The 18,389-nt window shown below is 36.7% G+C and overlaps 1 protein-coding gene and 1 non-coding gene across 2 annotated transcripts; one reads left to right on the forward strand and one right to left on the reverse strand.

Annotated features, from left to right (window-relative positions):
- The first annotated feature begins 10,609 nt into the window (after nt 1–10,609).
- Nucleotides 10,610–10,716, forward strand: LOC146903188 (small nucleolar RNA R71). Its single transcript, XR_015024311.1, has one exon. It is a non-coding gene; the product is annotated as a small nucleolar RNA R71 (small nucleolar RNA).
- A 5,250-nt stretch (nt 10,717–15,966) lies between these two features.
- LOC146903189 (uncharacterized) lies at nt 15,967–17,821 on the reverse strand. The gene is made up of 2 exons (XM_085736161.1): nt 16,353–17,821; nt 15,967–16,107 (listed from the first exon to the last, which is right to left on the reverse strand). Exons 1-2 carry the CDS (start codon nt 17,539–17,541, stop codon nt 16,073–16,075), a joined length of 1,224 nt encoding a protein of 407 aa, XP_085592287.1. The 5' UTR covers nt 17,542–17,821; the 3' UTR covers nt 15,967–16,072.
- Nucleotides 17,822–18,389: the final 568 nt, after the last annotated feature.

Here is an 18,389-nt window from a genome sequence, read left to right on the forward strand (position 1 = left end):
TGCAAAATATACATAAACCTTAAAGTCAAAAACTAAAACATAAACATGCACACATCTAAACATTTAATCAACTTAAATCTAGTTTAACAAGGATTCATAACATTTACATGTAACATCTAATAATTTCCTAAAAAAAATCAAAATTTACATGAATCATAAAACTAAAACATTTATAATTTAAGAAGAAAAAGTAACATATAAACATAAAATGTCAATGAATTATGAAAACTTAGTTTTTATTGTAGTGGTGGCTAATTTGAATTTGAAGAAATTTGATGTTGGATGATTTGAGAGAGTTTAGAGATTGAGTTTTGTGAAATGAAAGAAATGCAACGCCAACTGCTATCAGCACAAGTTAACTTGCGTTGGTATCAACTTAACTCACGCTGAAAATCGAACATGAATTAAATCACGTCGGAATTATTTAGGAAAAATCTGGATGAGAATGAGAAAAAAAAATCAAAAGGAGAAAAGCAATTTTCGTAAAACAATTATTGATAGGATAGATGAAAGAAAAATAAATTGATTAATGACAGGATACAAATAGTTTTTTTTTTTTTTTTAGGGAAGATACAAATAGGCTTATATAACCCTAAACTTCTTGTTGGCAGGTATTATAATTCGAACTCATATATGCTTATATAGCCAAAGAAACACAACTAACTAGTCTAATTAACCGGTTTAACAAGTATGTCTAATATTGTTCTCTTCTTTCGGTCCTTTTTATAGGAGATAAATGAGTTAATAAAATTTGATGTATTTTAATCTATATTATGAATCAAATAGATCAAATTTTATTGACCTTATTGTCTCTTATAAAAAAGACCGGAAGAAGTATCTAATAAATCTGCATCACCAATTTTTGTTTTTGTGTTCTTATAGGTTTTCTCTGTCGAAGTTAATCATATTCAAGATGTCATCGGGCACTAAATATATACACATTTCTCAACAAAAACTTGAGCATTAGTTCATCAAATTATGAGGGCCGGTTTACTATCTTCTCTAGAAGACTAGAACAAACCTTCATTGGTATCTTTGTGTATTTTTTATCTGTAACTTCATGGAGTAGAAGACACGTTCAAGAACCTAACCAATGAAAAACAATTTTGTCGATCGAACTGACTAACAAAAGACACTTTTATGATTATATTTTGTAAATATTTCAATATTTAGAACCAATAGCGACAATATCAATGACAAAGCTAGGTTAGTTTTCCTGAAGGGTATGGGTGTCTATGAAATGATCAAATATTTAGGTCCGAGTTTGACCTATCCAACATAAAATAGGTCCGAGTTTGTCATATATGTGCATATAACCTTTAATATGATTTTTTTTTGAAGGATTTTATAATATGCTTTTATCTTATCTGTTAGTTTATTTTTTATATTTTTTTATCTAATATTTAAATTAAAATTAATTTCGGATGTAAAATAACCTAAATGAGTTTTAATTTTATTTAAAACTATATTTCATTTCCATTATAGATAATGATAAAACAAATACTCTCAAAAATAAAATAAAAAATTATTAATTTTTTACAACAATGAAGTGAGTAGTAAAAAAATAGAATTAGCTTAATTATTAAATACAAGCATCTTGATAAAATAAAAATTGTAGTACGATATAATTTACAAGTGCAGAACGTTGGTATGAATAAAAACTAGTTATTTATTAGATAAGTTATAAAAGAACAGATTGAAATAATCGTTAACGGTTAAAGGGCCACATTATAAATTAATCAATTCTATCGGACGTAGAAGCTACTCAACCTAGCTTCAGTTCAAGTCGATTTTGGTTTAAAAATCACAGTGAACAAAAAAATATCCAAAACATATAAATTGACATTAGAGTGAGCATCAGCCCAGCCAGAAGCACGCATAATGATGACATTAGAACTATCATGATTAAAATTGTTAATGATTCTAATGAAAGTCTAGAATCAATTAGAAGGGATCTTTCTAGACTCTTTGTTGTAAGTGATGAAATTACAAGTCTAGGTAACTCATGTTATTGAATTTTAAGAGAGATCAGAGAGTATTTTTTTAGTAAATAATACTCCCTCCGTCCCATATTACTTGACCTATTTAGAATATTTGCACTATTCATGTAACATGCTTTGACTCTATTTTTCTACTAATATATAAAAACAAAATATAGCATATAAGATGTTGTTAGATTCGTCTCGATTAATATTTTCAAAATATCAAATTTTCGTAATTTTTTCTACTAGATTATTAAAGAAATTTAAGTTTAAAATTGTGCATTGGCATACGTGACAGAGTCAACTAGGTCAAGTAATATGAGACGGAGGGAGTACTGACAAGAGTTGATATAAATGTTTTTTTTAGGAAAAGAGTTGATATAAATGTTATTGTAGTAAAATAATCGAATCTTTGTCTTATAACATTAGTGATAATGAAGTTTTGAATAAAAAAAATCTTGAATCTAAATAAAACTTCGTGGCTCATGGGCAGTGGAGGAGCCTAAAAAAAAAATTCGGGTGGGCCACTAAAATGAACTATGATATATAAAATAAAATTTTTGTTGTAGTGTGCATTAAACATAAAGTTGCAAATAAAAAAATTAAGCAACATATATTAAAAATATTTGAAATCATATAAATAGAATCAAAACTAATACTTACACTAACTTCTCTTTCAATATAAATTATTATGCTATATTTAGAATTAATATCTCAAAATTAATGTATTATACACTTCTCAAATATATGAAATATCAACCATTTGATGAGATCAAAAAGTATATTTGCTCTTAAATTAAACAAATCACAAAGCATATGTATGAAGGTGAAGATAATTGAGTGGGTCAGCTTGAAGTTTGTATTTAAATTTAGTGGTGTATTTGTACTTACACACATAAAAAAATTTAAAAAAAAAAATTGGGGGTGGGCCGTGGCCCACCTCAGCCCAAGTGAAGCTCCGCCACTGGTCATGGGACTCATGTAGCAACCAACAGTAGAAAATTAGATTTCATTATTTCAGTTCAATTTTAATAATTTCTATTTTATTTTCTGATTTAGATTTTCGGTCCTTTAAAGTTTCTTCAATATTTAAACATTCAGTTGTAGGTAGAGATGTAATTTTCGTTTCAATAAAATTTCAGAGTTTTATCAATTTTTGGTGGATTACGGAATCCTCTTTTTACATGTTTGTCGCTCACAAACTTATCGTTTTTTCAATCTAGGTTTAGTGCATGCTAACTTGCGCGTCCGACTGTGTAAAAATCATTGATTAAGGAATCAAATATAGGGATAATATGTTTGAAAATGATGAATTCCTCTTTATAAAAGTTTTAAAAATGTTGTTTTCAATGAAAAATTACTACATTTAGTTTCTTTAACTTATGTAAAAGTTTTAAAATTGTTGCTTCAATGAAACATTACTACATTTATTTCTTTAACTAATGCCCATGCCACTTAAAAAAAAGCAGTGTATCATGAGCATAGTTACATAATTTGTTGGATACAGTTGCAAACCGCAAATTGGTTCGCGCGGCGGTACTTCCACGTATTGGTTCGCTCAAATTCGTGAAGAAATTCACAGAAACAAGTGTACTAAAAAAATCCAAAAAAAAAACTTACCGGTAAATCCAAACTACATTTTATGAACATGATGAGAAAAATTAGATCTAGATCTTGAGTTCTGATGATGGTGAGAGTTTAAAAGTTTATCTGAGAGCGATAAAATGGGTTGAAGAAAGGGAGATGACGGTTGTTCTGGTTTGGGAGGAGGAACATGATGAAATTAGGGTTGATTTCTGCTCTTCACCCAGCACTTTTCGCTCGCGCCCTGAAACCTTTCCCAAAATACCGCTTATAGAAATGTAATCCCCTGATTATTATTGATGAGAATTGTGATACATATACAATTGTTTATGATTCTGATAGAGAAACTAATAATGCCTAATGAATATACAATAATGTCTAATCAATATAATAGTAATGCCTAATGAATATACAATAAACATAATTTATTCTAATAAATGCCTAATGAATATACAATAAACATAATTGATTCTAATACTCACCCGCAGTCGAAGCAGGAGGTGCACGAATGTTGAGGCTGTCACGAAAATCTTGGAATAATATCAAGGGAAGACCTTTTGTGAAAACATCTGCAATTTGATATCGTGATGGTACGTGCAGAACTCGGACTTGGCCACGAGCCACCTTTTCACGAACAAAATGAATATCCAGCTCAATATGTTTTGTTCTTTGATGTTGGACCGGGTTACCAGAGAGATAAATTGCACTGACATTGTCACAATAAACCATGGTTGCTTTGTGAATAGGACAATATAACTCAAGGAGAAGATTGCGTAGCCAACATGATTCTGAGACCACATAGGCAACTCCACGGTATTCAGCTTCGGCACTAGATCGAGATAAGGTGGGTTGCCGTTTAGATGACCAAGATATCAGGTTATCTCCAAGAAAGACACAGTAGCCAGAAGTAGAACGTCTGGTGTCGGGGCACCCACCCCAATCAGCATCTGTATATGAAATTAACGAAGTAGTGGATGAATGATAAAGATACAAACCATATTGGCTTGTTGATAGGGCCAAACCGCAAGTGCACGGCCTATCGAAGTAATAGTAGTAAGTAGAGTTATCGTTCCGCTAGGGAGTTGTTCAACTTAATTAACTTTTAATGAATGATTAGAGGAGAGAAAGTTGATAAGAAAGAGTTGACGGCTGAAGGTAAAAACAATAATAATAAAGGGCCTTAGGATCATTGGTTCATCTTAATAACTAATCCTTCACTAGACAAAACCTAAACATCTAATTTCATGATTTACACACTAATTTCTAAAGACCGGTTTCCCTTAGCCCCTCACCTTTCCGATGAAAGTCCGGTGAGAGTTTACTTCTAGTAACCAAGCCTATTTCACTGACATGATTACTAGAGGATGCATAGAGGATTGAAACTACTCTTTGTCTCAATAATTGCAAAGACTATTTCACTGTTTTGCAATTATTGTCTAGATTCACTTGTTCCAACATCAAGACTCCGCTCTCGCTTTATGAATTGATGTTTGGGATGATGGATTAACGATTATCAAACCCTCCGCTTTCGCTTCCACAGTTTGATAATTGTTAATCCACGTTAAGACGGTGAATCTAGATTAGAAATTAGGGTTACATAGAAATTAGGGTTTAGACATGTTTTGTTTAGGATTGAGTCATTAGACTCCCCAATAATCCTAAGACTAAGAAGTCTACTCACTCATGTTCATCGTAGACATGGAGGAAGAAGAGAGAAATACGGTAAAATAAATTGCAAAGAAAGTAAAAGGGAAAATAAAGACTTTTATTAAAATAGCAATTGAAATAAACAAAGTAAAGCATGATTGTTTATGGTGGAGAGCTACTCTATTTATAGCTTTACATTCGACTTAGAAACTAAGCAACTGAAAGGATAAAACGGTAAAGCTGCAACAGGGTAACTTGGGCTTGAAGAAAAGCAGCAAAACAGGTCCTGGAGACGGGCACGGCCGTGCCACATGTTGGCACGGGCCGTGCCAAGCTTCTGACTTTGGGGGGACATATTTTTGTCCCGTATCTTCGTATTCTTGCGCTGTATTTTGCTCCAGTCCTCTTTCTTTTGCTCCAAGGCACCTTCCACCATATATTTATTCCTAAAATAAAATAAAACATAATTTGAAGTAAAATATTCTAAACTAAAATAAAATGCAATAAAATAAAATCAAATCTAAAATAAAACTAAACTAAATAAGGCAATAAATAAGACTATCTATGACTCATCAAACTCCCCCACACTTGAATCCTTGCTTGTCCTCAAGCAAAAGGCAGCAAACATAGCAGCAACAAAAGATTTGATTATGGCAATATTAAGAACAATGTCTCTCAAAAGAAAGGTCTTGCTTCAAGTACACTAATTACAACTTCAAACACTTCTCATGAACCTATTCTACCCAGCATCAAGTCTCAAGTGAGTGTGTGTGTGCAGTCCAACCCTTTTCTTGCTCCTGTATAAGACATATATTATGAGGAACATGTTCTATCCCTAGTGCTAAAGTAACCGAGAAAAGTCCTTTCTTCATTTCATATAAGAGTGATGGGAATTCGAGTTAAAATTAGATTAGATTAACAATTAAGCACAAGGGGCTGCAGATGCTTAGGGGCTATCTATCCTCGTAGGAAGTCTTCTCGAATGTAATTGTCCTTTCCCCCTAGATTCAAAATCACCCTAAGCAGAGCTGCAAAAATTATTATTTGTTTCATCTCCGCGTAGGAAGTCTTTTTGGATGTAATTGTCCTTTCCCCCTAGCATTGATGAATTAGTTTCACTTTAAGTTCAAATTAAGGAGTCACCACCACAATTAGGAAGTTAGGATGTAATTGTCCTTTCCCCCACATGTTGGTGCCATTCTCCTGCCCCATTTAACATTAACAAATTAAAGAGAATATAACAATTAAGAACAATTTGGTTAATTTTCCCACACAAACTTATACTACTTTTACTCTTAAGACTTTAAAGGGTCTAAGTTAACACTAAAGATAGAACGTGCTCCTTAAAATACCTATTCATACATTTACTCAAGGATTGCAACCGAGTGCTTTTCTCATTGGAGAATTTTCACATTAAAACAAGATATGGGTATAGCAAGAACATAAGAAACACAAGAAACTACTTTCATGTACAAGAAGCAACCTAAGGAAGAGACAAAACAAAATTTTTTATGCCATATTTACATTAAAAACAAGCTACTTAGTTATGCCTCTTGCTATAAAAACAAAACAAAAGAATAAAGTTCAAGGGAGTTTGGGAACACTACGACTCTAGACACTTTATTAGGCCCCCCCCCCCCCCCCCCCCCCACACTTAGGGGAAGCATTTTCCTCAATGATTCAAAGAAAAAGAAATTAAAAAAAGGAAGAAGTAGAAGAAGAAGAAAGAAGGAGTAGAAGAAGAGTAGTAGAGAGAGAAAAGGGAAAAGAGGAAGAGGAAAGCTCACAATTTATTGAGGTCCATATGGAGGACCTTGAAGTTGGAGGTGTTGCATCATCCGACGGAGCATCTCATTATTTTCATCATTGACACGGTTGCCCCTTTGAACTTCATTGCGAAGGCCGGAGATCTCAACACCTTGCCTTTGTTGCTCGGTGCTCATCCTCTCGATTTCATTGTGAATCCATGTCCATCTTTGATTTTCATTAAGCTCACCGGCTTCATGGCCATGGTGCCCTTCTTGGTGCAAGTTAGCACCTTCGCCTTCATCATGGTGCAAGCTAGCACCCTCTCCTTCATCATCTTGTTGTTCTAGAACCTGCACATCATCAACATACAACCAATTTTCTTCCACCTCGGTGGTAGTCCGAGATGGGTTAGGCAATAAAAACACGATTGACACATTTAGCTTAAGTTGGTAATGGAGCGGTGGACGATGTTTGATGAAATTCATAGCAATAAGGGTTTCTATGTTAAGCCTATTGTTTCCCTCAATTGGTTTGATCCCCTCATCTTCACCTACTCCAAAACACCTAGCTATATATGTAATGATGCCACCCACCACTATGTCTCCTCTACCGGCCGGTCTAGTACCGACAAAGTCTAGGTAATCAATCAAATAAAAACAAGTATTGACGGGGTGGTTGTGGAGCATTGCCCATAGCATGAACAATTCATCGGTTCTAGTGTTTCCTAGCTCGGTTCTACCCCAAATAGTGCAAGCCATTACCCTTTGGAGGTACCTAAGTACGGGGTTGTGGATGTTGCTAGCTTTGTTGGCTCTAGGAACATAGTTGGAAACGCCGGTGATACGTGTCCAAAAGGCAGCTGGGTCATAGTTATCCGGTTTTAGGCTAGGATCCCAATGATCATGAATATATCCTTCATTTGCAAAACCTAAGGCCTCACAAAAGTGCTGAAGTGACATGTCATAATCAATATTCATCAACCGAAAAACAACTCTATGGTTAGGGTTATCAAATTTCAACTTGTCTTTAGTGAAAACAATTGAGCTTAAAAATTCATAAGTGAAGTTTTCATAACCCCGCATAGGTTTCAGCAAATCAGTCCAACCTAACTTTCCTATCATCCTAGAAACATCATCAAACAGCTCTAGCACATCTAAAGTATTGGGATCAGGATAACGAGAAGGATGCAAGTGTTTAGAGATTAGAATTTTATACCTGTCCCGTTGCTTGTTGTTCTTGAAGTTTATTCCATGATTCTTCACTTGTGCTTGCCTCTTTGGGGAGGTCCTCCTTGAAAGCTTGCTGGTTCTTTACCACTTCTTCTTGAAGCCATTGACCCTTGTTGGAATTGGTTTTGAAGGTTTTGGGTTTGGGAGAATTTTTGGTGGAAAAGATTGGTTTAGGGTTGGGGTTGATGTTTAAGGAAGGTTTGTTGGTTTGGATGTGGAGATTGGTTAAGGTTTTGTGGTTTTTGGGTTAGGTTTTGAAAGATTAGGGTTTTGGTGAATTATGGGTTTGAATGGATGAAAGATGTTTTTGATTGGTGGTCTTTGTTTTGGATGAAGTTTGTGGTTGATTGGTGAAAGAATTGAGTGATTTGGTTAAGTTTTGAAGGAGATATGAGAGTTTGAAGGTTTGGAGGTTATGGAGGTTTAGAGAGAAGTTTGAAAGATGAAAGAGGGTTGTTGTTTGTGAATGAGGAAGAAGAAAGAAAAATTTGTATATATGGGCAACAAGAGGTCGGGCACGGCCGTGCCACCTATTGGCACGGGCCGTGCCATCTTTCTGACTTCATCCATTATTTTTTTGCTTCAAAACTTGGCACGGCCGTGCCATACTAGCACGGGCCGTGCCTCTTCTCTGGTCCTGGGGCTTCAAAATTTTTCCATTTTTTTCGAATCAACTTGGACAATTACCTACAAAAACGCTTAAAACAAAGAAAAACAAACAAAAGCAGTAAAATGCGTGGGTTGCCTCCCACGAAGCGCTCTTTTAATGTCATTAGCTTGACGGTTAGAAAGAGTCCTTAGAATGGATCAAAGATATCATATTGTGTAGATGACGCTATAAAACGTTCTTTCACAACATGATCGTTAAGCATGCAACAAGAGTAAAGAGCGGGACCTTTCATAACGTTTTCCAACTCGAATCCTACCATCTTATCACTCACTTGAAAGACTATCCTACCAAGTTTAACATCAATGAGAGCTCCTGCAGTTGCGAGGAAAGGTCTACCTAGGATTATAGGGACGTCATCGTCCTCTTCAATGTCAACGACTACAAAATCAGTGGGGATGTATATCCCTTCTATCTTAACGGGTATGTCCTCGACAAATCCTACAAGCTTCATGGTAGAACGATCAGCAATTTTCAATTCCATCTCGGTAGGTTTCAATTCTCCTATCCCTATCCTTTTAAGAAGAGACAAAGGCAGCAAACTAACACTAGCTCCTAAGTCACATAAGGCTTTGTTTATGGTTTCATTCCCGATTTCACATGGTATGGCAAAGCTACCTGGATCTCTAAGCTTAGGGGGTGCTTCTTGAATGATTGTACTAGTTTCCTTAGCCAAGGCTATTGTCTCATTATGCTCTATAGCCCTTTTCTTTGAAAAAATTTCCTTTAAAAACTTGGCATATAGGGGCATCCTAGACAAAGCTTCAGCAAAGGGAAGTTTAATGCAAATCTTCCTAAGTATGTTAACAAATTTTTCAAACTTACCCTCTAGTTTAAGCTTATCAGGATTTAAGGGGGATGGAGTTTTGTTTTCTTCAAGTGGTTTTGCTTCTTCTATCACTACTTTATCACCTAAGGGCTTGACATTTTCTTTCCTAATGTTTTTAACCTTAGCAAAAGTTTCGCCTAACTTACTACCCCTAAAAGATATGACATTAACTTGGGCTTTGGGATTGGCTTCGGTTTGACCAGGAAAGACTCCCGGTGTTTGGGAAGATGTAGCCACTTGTTGGGCTATTTGGGCGATTTGTGTTTCAAGCATTTTAGAGTGAGTAGCAATAGAATCGACCTTGGTATTGAGCTTGGAAAGAGAATCATTCAAAAATCCAGTTTGGTTTTTAAGTTCTTGAAGTTGTTTGTTTTGGTTGGCAATAGAATTTTCCAACAAAATTTCCAAATTGGACTTCTGAGTGAATCTTTGGTTGTTTGCATAACCGGGTGGTGCTACTTGTCCATAGGGATTTTGGTTTTTATAAAATTTTTGATTTTGTCTCATCCCTTGGTTGTATTGAGCATAATTCATTTGCTCAACACCGTTAATAGCACTACCTAGTTGGCAATCAACACCAGCATGACCAGTTATACCACATATTTCACAAAAAGGAGTAGAAGCAGAATTGATAGCACTAACATTGAGTTTTTCAAGTTTTTCAGTTAGTGTATCAATTTTAGAAGCAAGGTGGTCATAGTTAGAGACTTCGTGTATACCTGCCTCCCTTTTGGAGGGTGAAGAACTAGTGATGGCTCTCTCGTCGGTCCACTTGTAGTGATTTTGAGCCATGTCTTCGATCAAGGCATACGCCTCCGTGTAATTCTTGTTCATAAGTGCTCCACCTGCAGCTGCATCAACAGACATCTTAGTGGTATAAGACAAGCCATTATAAAAAGTGTGGACTATAAGCCACTTCTCTAGGCCATGGTGGGGACAAAGTCTTAGCATTTCTTTGAAACGCTCCCACGCCTCATAGAGAGATTCCCCATCTTTTTGGTTGAACCGCGTGATTTGGTCTCTAAGTTTAGCGGTTTTAGATGGTGGAAAGAAACGGGCAAGGAATGCTTGCCTCATCTGATCCCATGAAGTAATGGAACCGACTTCGAGGGAATGGAACCAAGCGCTAGCTCTATCCCTTAAGGAAAAGGGAAAGAGATGAAGTCTTACGGCTTCTTGGTTCTCCTTCATGGTTCCACTAATTCGTAGGAAAATAGAGATGTGAAGATTGGGATCCTCAGTGGGGGATCCCGAGAATTGGTTTTGCTGCACCAAGTTAAGTAGGGCAGGCTTAATTTCAAAATTGTCATCCTCAACCGTTGGGTACACAATAACAGCTTGTGGCTCAGCCGTAGACGGCGTTGCATACTCTTTGAGAGTGCGATTGGCCATGGCGGTGTTATTTTGTGCCTCTCTCCTCCTTCTATGTAAGAACCTTTCGATCTCGGGTATGAATACCGCTCGATTTCTAGTTCTTCGCATAAAAGGTTGAGAACCCAAGAAGTTAATGATAACAGAAAAATAAAAAGTTAAAAATAAAAAGAAAAGAGAAAGAAGAGAGAATTCTAATCACTAAGAAAAAGCTAATTAAATTAGTTAACTCCCCGGCAACGGCGCCAAAAACTTGATAGGGCCAAACCGCAAGTGCACGACCTATCGAAGTAATAGTAGTAAGTAGAGTTATCGTTCCGCTAGGGAGTTGTTCAACTTAATTAACTTTTAATGAATGATTAGAGGAGAGAAAGTTGATAAGAAAGAGTTGATGGCTGAAGGTAAAAACAATAATAATAAAGGGCCTTAGGATCATTGGTTCATCTTAATAACTAATCCTTCACTAGACAAAACCTAAACATCTAATTTCATGATTTACACACTAATTTCTAAAGACCGGTTTCCCTTAGCCCCTCACCTTTCCGATGAAAGTCCGGTGAGAGTTTACTTCTAGTAACCAAGCCTATTTCACTGACATGATTACTAGAGGATGCATAGAGGATTGAAACTACTCTTTGTCTCAATAATTGCAAAGACTATTTCACTGTTTTGCAATTATTGTCTAGATTCACTTGTTCCAACATCAAGACTCCGCTCTCGCTTTATGAATTGATGTTTGGGATGATGGATTAACGATTATCAAACCCTCCGCTTTCGCTTCCACAGTTTGATAATTGTTAATCCACGTTAAGACGGTGAATCTAGATTAGAAATTAGGGTTACATAGAAATTAGGGTTTAGACATGTTTTGTTTAGGATTGAGTCATTAGACTCCCCAATAATCCTAAGACTAAGAAGTCTACTCACTCATGTTCATCGTAGACATGGAGGAAGAAGAGAGAAATACGGTAAAATAAATTGCAAAGAAAGTAAAAGGGAAAATAAAGACTTTTATTAAAATAGCAATTGAAATAAACAAAGTAAAGCATGATTGTTTATGGTGGAGAGCTACTCTATTTATAGCTTTACATTCGACTTAGAAACTAAGCAACTGAAAGGATAAAACGGTAAAGCTGCAACAGGGTAACTTGGGCTTGAAGAAAAGCAGCAAAACAGGTCCTGGAGACGGGCACGGCCGTGCCACATGTTGGCACGGGCCGTGCCAAGCTTCTGACTTTGGGGGGACATATTTTTGTCCCGTATCTTCGTATTCTTGCGCTGTATTTTGCTCCAGTCCTCTTTCTTTTGCTCCAAGGCACCTTCCACCATATATTTATTCCTAAAATAAAATAAAACATAATTTGAAGTAAAATATTCTAAACTAAAATAAAATGCAATAAAATCAAATCAAATCTAAAATAAAACTAAACTAAATAAGGCAATAAATAAGACTATCTATGACTCATCACTTGTGCCCTGAATGTAGCGCAAGATACGTCGAAGAGCATTCATGTGGTCTTCCATCGGATTATGCATAAAGAGACATATCTGTTGTACTGCATAGGAGATATCAGGACGAGTGAAGGTGAGATATTGAAGAGCTCCTGCTAGACTACGATAGAGAGATGGATCCTTACATGGATTACTGGTTGCAGCACTCATTTTCGGTTTTGTATCAACAGGGGTTAGACACGGCTTACAAGAGGACATTCCAGCACGTGCAAGAATTTCTTCAGCATATTTCTTTTGCGAGAGAAACAACCCTTGTTGGTGACGAGTGACTGCAATGCCCAAGAAGTAACTTAAGGGTCCCAAATCTTTCATAGCAAATTCAGAACTGAGTAGTGAAATGATAGATTGTCGCAAATCATCTGAGGACGTGGCGAGAATAATATCATCCACATAAAGTAAAATATATGCCATATGAGTGTTTTTCCTGTATATGAAAAGAGAGTGATCACATTTGCTTTGAGAAAAACCAATAGATGACACGTAGTCGGCAAATCGCTTATACCAAGCTCGAGGAGCTTGTTTGAGCCCATAGAGTGATTTGCGAAGAAGGCATACATGATGGGGGTTTTCAGGATCTTTAAATCCCAAAGGTTGGTGCATGTACACTGTTTCTTTCAATTCACCATGAAGAAAAGCATTCTTGACATCCAACTGATGAATTTACCAAGATCTGGATGTAGCAATGCTGAGAATTGTGCGAATAGTAGCTGGTTTTACAACTGGGCTAAAAGTTTCTCCACAGTCAATGCCAACCTGTTGACCTGCACCATCACCTACAAGTCGGGCTTTATGCCTCTCAAAAGTACCGTCAGATTTTTCTTTATGTCTAAAAATCCACATGGACCGAATAACATTAACATCAGGTGGTCGAGGTACTAGGTCCCACGTCTCATTTTTAATTAGAGCATTATATTCATCATCCATGGCCATTTTCCAATTTGGGTCTTTAAGTGCAGACACAGGGTTCCTAGGTAGAGGGGATTTTGTAACATGGGTGTGCAAACCATAATATTTTTGGTTTGGTTTAAAAATCCCATGTTGACTCCTAGTGATAGGTTTTGTGTTAGCTTGTAAAGTTGGTTGAAAAATGGGAGGAAGATTTTGTTGGATGGGACTAGTGGGGTTTGATTGTGGAGGTGAGGGGGGTGAATGTGGTAATGTTGAATTTGAGGATGAGGTGATATTTGGTGAGTTTGGACAAGGAGAAGTGGTTTGGTCTGGCTGATGAGCCGGTTGAGGATCAGGTTGGCCAGTTTGGGTTTGGTCCATTAGATGTTGTATAATATAAGGGGACAACTCATTGTCTAGGAAAGTGTATGTATTGGGTTGGGGAATGTGCAGCTTTGCATATGGGAAAGTATTTTCATCAAACAAGACATGACGACAAATAATAATTTTATTTGACGATAAATCTAAACATTTATAACCTCGATGGTTTGAAGGATACCCAAGAAACACACATTTTGTGGAACGAGGTTGAAGTTTGTGTATTTTTGATGAAGGAAAGAGAGGAAAACATAAACAACCAAACACTCGTAAGTGATTGTAAGAAGGATCTTTGTGATACAACATTTTAAGAGGTGACTCAAAATTGATAGTTTTGCTTGGTAAAATATTCATGAGATATGTTGCCATTTCTAAAGCATGGTGCCAAAATGAAGATGGTAATGACGCGTGAATTAATAAAGTTCGAATAATATTATTAATGGACCGTATTTTTCGTTCAGATTTACCATTTTGAGAAGATGTGTAAGGACAAGACAAACGAAAAACAATTCCATTAGCTTCACACATTTTTCGAAAATTACTATTGACATATTCACCGCCGTTGTCACATTGAATTGTTTTTATTTCTCTTTGAAATTGTGTGTTGATGTATGCTCTTAGTTTTTCAAAAATTGGATAAACTTGGGATTTATGTGACATTGGAAAAGTCCACAAAAAATTTGAATAATTATCCAAGAAAAGAACATAATATTTGTGACCAACTGAACTTAAAACAGGAGAGGTCCACACATCACTATGTAAAATATCAAATGGCAACAAACTTCTATTATGAGAATTCATGAAAGGCAATTTAACATGTTTACCAAGAGGACATGAATGACAAATATGAGAATGTAATTTTCTAGAGTTATTACATTCAATCAACTTATTTTGCCTAAGAGAATTTAAAACATTTTCTCCCGGATGACTGATAGACTTTTAGCAAGTGTACTAAAAATGCATCGAAGTAATAAAATTTATAAGATTCGTATCCACAGGGGCTGTTTCAACTTCTACTCGGTAGTAACGTTATTATTAAGGATGTATGTAAAATGGGGGGTGCACTGAGGCAATAGATTTGGTTTGCAAATGTAAATAAAATGGTTAAGGAAAAATTGGTTTAAGAAATAATATGGAGAGATGACTAGGTCAATCAATTCATCTGTTCATCACTCATTTTAGCAACCTGTTTCTTAATTTTACGAATAATATTCAGTTCAAGACAAATTAACAAAATAGCTTAGGTCAATCCCTTGATCCTAAGCCCTCTTTTATAATTATAATTCCCTAATCCCTTAGGTGAACCTATAATCATCAAAGGTTTTAAGTCCGTTAATTCAATTATCACAACCTAACAACGCTCCATCCCTAGATTGTCCGTTAGATTGAACAGTATAAATATGTTAGAGTTACACGCTAGTGTCAGTAGTCATATAAACTCTAGAATCAATTATATTGGGTCAGAATCATAAAAGCATTAAGAACAATTTATACTGAATAAACTAGAATAACATTCATAACAATTAAGATTTATAGGTTACATAAACATGAGCTAGAACATAATCATCTCTTGACCTAATCACAAAGGATCTAGCTATTCATGGCTAAAGCATAAATAACTAATATGAAAGAAGGATTCATTACATGAAATTGGTTACCGGATGTGAGTTTTGATTGTCTCCAACCTTCTATCCATGGTTCTTGCTCCAAAAGTCTGTTTCTTTCTCCAAAATTTCGCTCTTTTCATCTCGTGTGCAGCTGGGCTTTTATGTAAATAATGCTGTGACTTTTTACATCGCAGTACGATGGAAAGCGTCGTAGTACGATGGCTCAGTGACTTTTTACATCGCAGTACGATGGAAAGCGTCGTAATATGATGGCTCATTGACTTTTTACATCGTAGTACGATGGAAAGCATCGTAGTACGATTTTTCCAGTACCAAAATGACTCCAAAACATCCAAAATCGTAGAATGATGCCCAGAAATCGTAGTATGATGTCTCCTTTGCTTGTACATGTGAAATACACCTTCTGTATCTCAAAAACTCATGCATAATCACCTGAACTCTACTAAAATTACATAGAAATCAATAACAAAATATGCTATATGACCTAGTGTCATCAATGACCCAAACGATCATGCCAAAGGGATGATGACAAAGCTGCAAAGGAAAAGGTAGGCTCGACTTTATTAGGAGAGGTGGCAGTAGTGATGGGGTAGAGGTCACCTTGGCTCTCACATCTCATTAGAGGCATCCCCGTCTGAAAATCCTTCACAGAAAAACCAAACGGGTCAAATTCAATCGAAACCTTATTATCTGTAGTAAATTTACGAACAGAAACTAAGTTTTTGATTAAATTTGGGGCATGTAGCACATTGTTTAGGACAAGAGGAGGGTGGGGGGGGGGGGGGGGTGCTATTTGTGTACTGCCAAAACCATAAATTGGAATAGAATGACCATTTCCTACGGTGATTTTATTATTTTTGCTCAATTTAAAATAAGACGAGAGATTACCTTGCGAGGACGTCATGTGGGAAGTGGCTCCGGTGTCCATATACCAAGATGGGTCCGGCTGCGCAAGGTTGAGAGTGCGAATGGAATTTTCAATGTCAGTTGGGCTAGGTGTGTTGTCATTGAAAGCAGCTTGTTGAGGTCTAGGTCCAAGAACTCCACCTTGTTGAGGGTTGGGATTGTTGTTGGGCCTACCCCAATTGTAGGATGGGTAAGGACATGGTGGAATGTTCCAGGGAGCCCACTGTTGCCAAGGGCCACCCCATTGTTGCCACTGTTGTTGTTGTCCGCGGCCACCACCACCGAAGTGGTTAGGCCCGTTTCGACCACCCCGGCCGGTGTTCCGTCCACCACTGTTGCGGTGGTTCCTTCTTCCTCGGTTACCACGGTTTTGACCTGTGGGGGTGGGAGGGATGACAGTTTCATCTGAGGCGGTTTTGACCAGAAGTGCCGTTGTGTTGGAAGAGCTAGACTCACGAGAAGCACGCTGAAGCATGGTTGTTTCTTCAAGTTCTAATCGTGATTTTGCAGCGGCAAAAGTAGGAAGGGGGTCATGTTGTTGGACATATGTCACGAATCCAGCATACGCATCAGTGAGACCTGCGATCATTTTTAATACCAAACGGGTATTAGTACCAGGAGAGCCAACGTTGGTCAGTTGGTCGGAGAGAAGCTTAAGGTGGTTACAATAAGCTTTAGTAGATGGAAAATCTTCCAGGTTGGTGTTGCTGAATTGATTTTCGAGTTGAACAGCACGAGCATGTTTGTTGTCATTAAACATGGTTGCGATACGTTTCCAACATTCTTTAGCAGTGTCATTAATCACAAGGATAGAGGTAAGGATATCTTGTGTGACAGTTGCGTACATCCACTGCAATAACACAGCATCAAGGCGATTCCATAGATCGGAATCCTTTTCCTTGGCTGCAGCCGCGACTTCGCGAGCGGTTTCATCAGAGGGTGGGATGATGTGATCAAGAAGATTGTGAACGCGGGCTTGCACCAAAAAGAGTGCAGACCAGGATAGATAGACATTAGCATCATTATCCAACGTGACCGGGATGATGGTTTTGACGTTGGTAATGGAGAAAGCAGTGTGAAAGTTTGATTTTGATGCCGTATGAGCAGGTGGGTTTGACACTGACGAAGTGTCGTCAGCATCGTTTATGGGGGGATTGGTGCTCGCAGGCATGACTAGGATTGAAGGAAGGGAAGCGGTGGTTGGAGAGAGAGAGAGTTTTAGATTTGGATCGGTAAAGCTGATACCTTATAGAAATGTAATCCCCTGATTATTATTGATGAGAATTGTGATACATATACAATTGTTTATGATTCTGATAGAGAAACTAATAATGCCTAATGAATATACAATAATGTCTAATCAATATAATAGTAATGCTAATGAATATACAATAAACATAATTTATTCTAATAAATGCCTAATGAATATACAATAAACATAATTGATTCTAATAAATGCCTAATGAATATACAATAAACATAATTGATTCTAATACCGCTGTGTTAGTTAACTAACGCAAGTGTAAAATTAACATAACTTAGTTTTTACACATGCGTGACTTAAGTCACGCAGCGTGAGTTAACTCACGCATGTATTGTTTTTGCATATTCTCAATGTTTTTGCAAAAATGCAGTGTGTGAAAAAATTAGTGGCAACCATGAAGCTTTTCTCTTCATTAGTCTATACGTGTTGGCCTTTGGTAGTGCAGGCTTGAAAGCTTCTCTGCCAGCACATGGTGTTGACCAATTTGATGAAAAAGATCCCAAAAAAACAAGACAAATGTCTAGCTTTTTTAATGGTCTCTTACTTGTTGTTTGCATTGGTGGTTCTGTCAGCTTAACATTTAATGATTAATGAATGGATACAAAACAGCAAAGGATGAGATTGGGTTCTGTCAGCTTAACATTTACTTGCAAAAACATTGTGAATATGCAAAAACAATACATGCGTGAGTTAACTCACGCATGTGTTAATTTCTACGTGAGTTAACTCACGCTGCGTGACTTAAGTCAAGCATG

This window comes from Medicago sativa, chromosome 8, assembly GCF_051527215.1.
Source record: "Medicago sativa cultivar Bolivia chromosome 8, Bolivia_mono, whole genome shotgun sequence".
In the NCBI taxonomy this organism is placed as follows: Eukaryota; Viridiplantae; Streptophyta; class Magnoliopsida; order Fabales; family Fabaceae; genus Medicago; species Medicago sativa.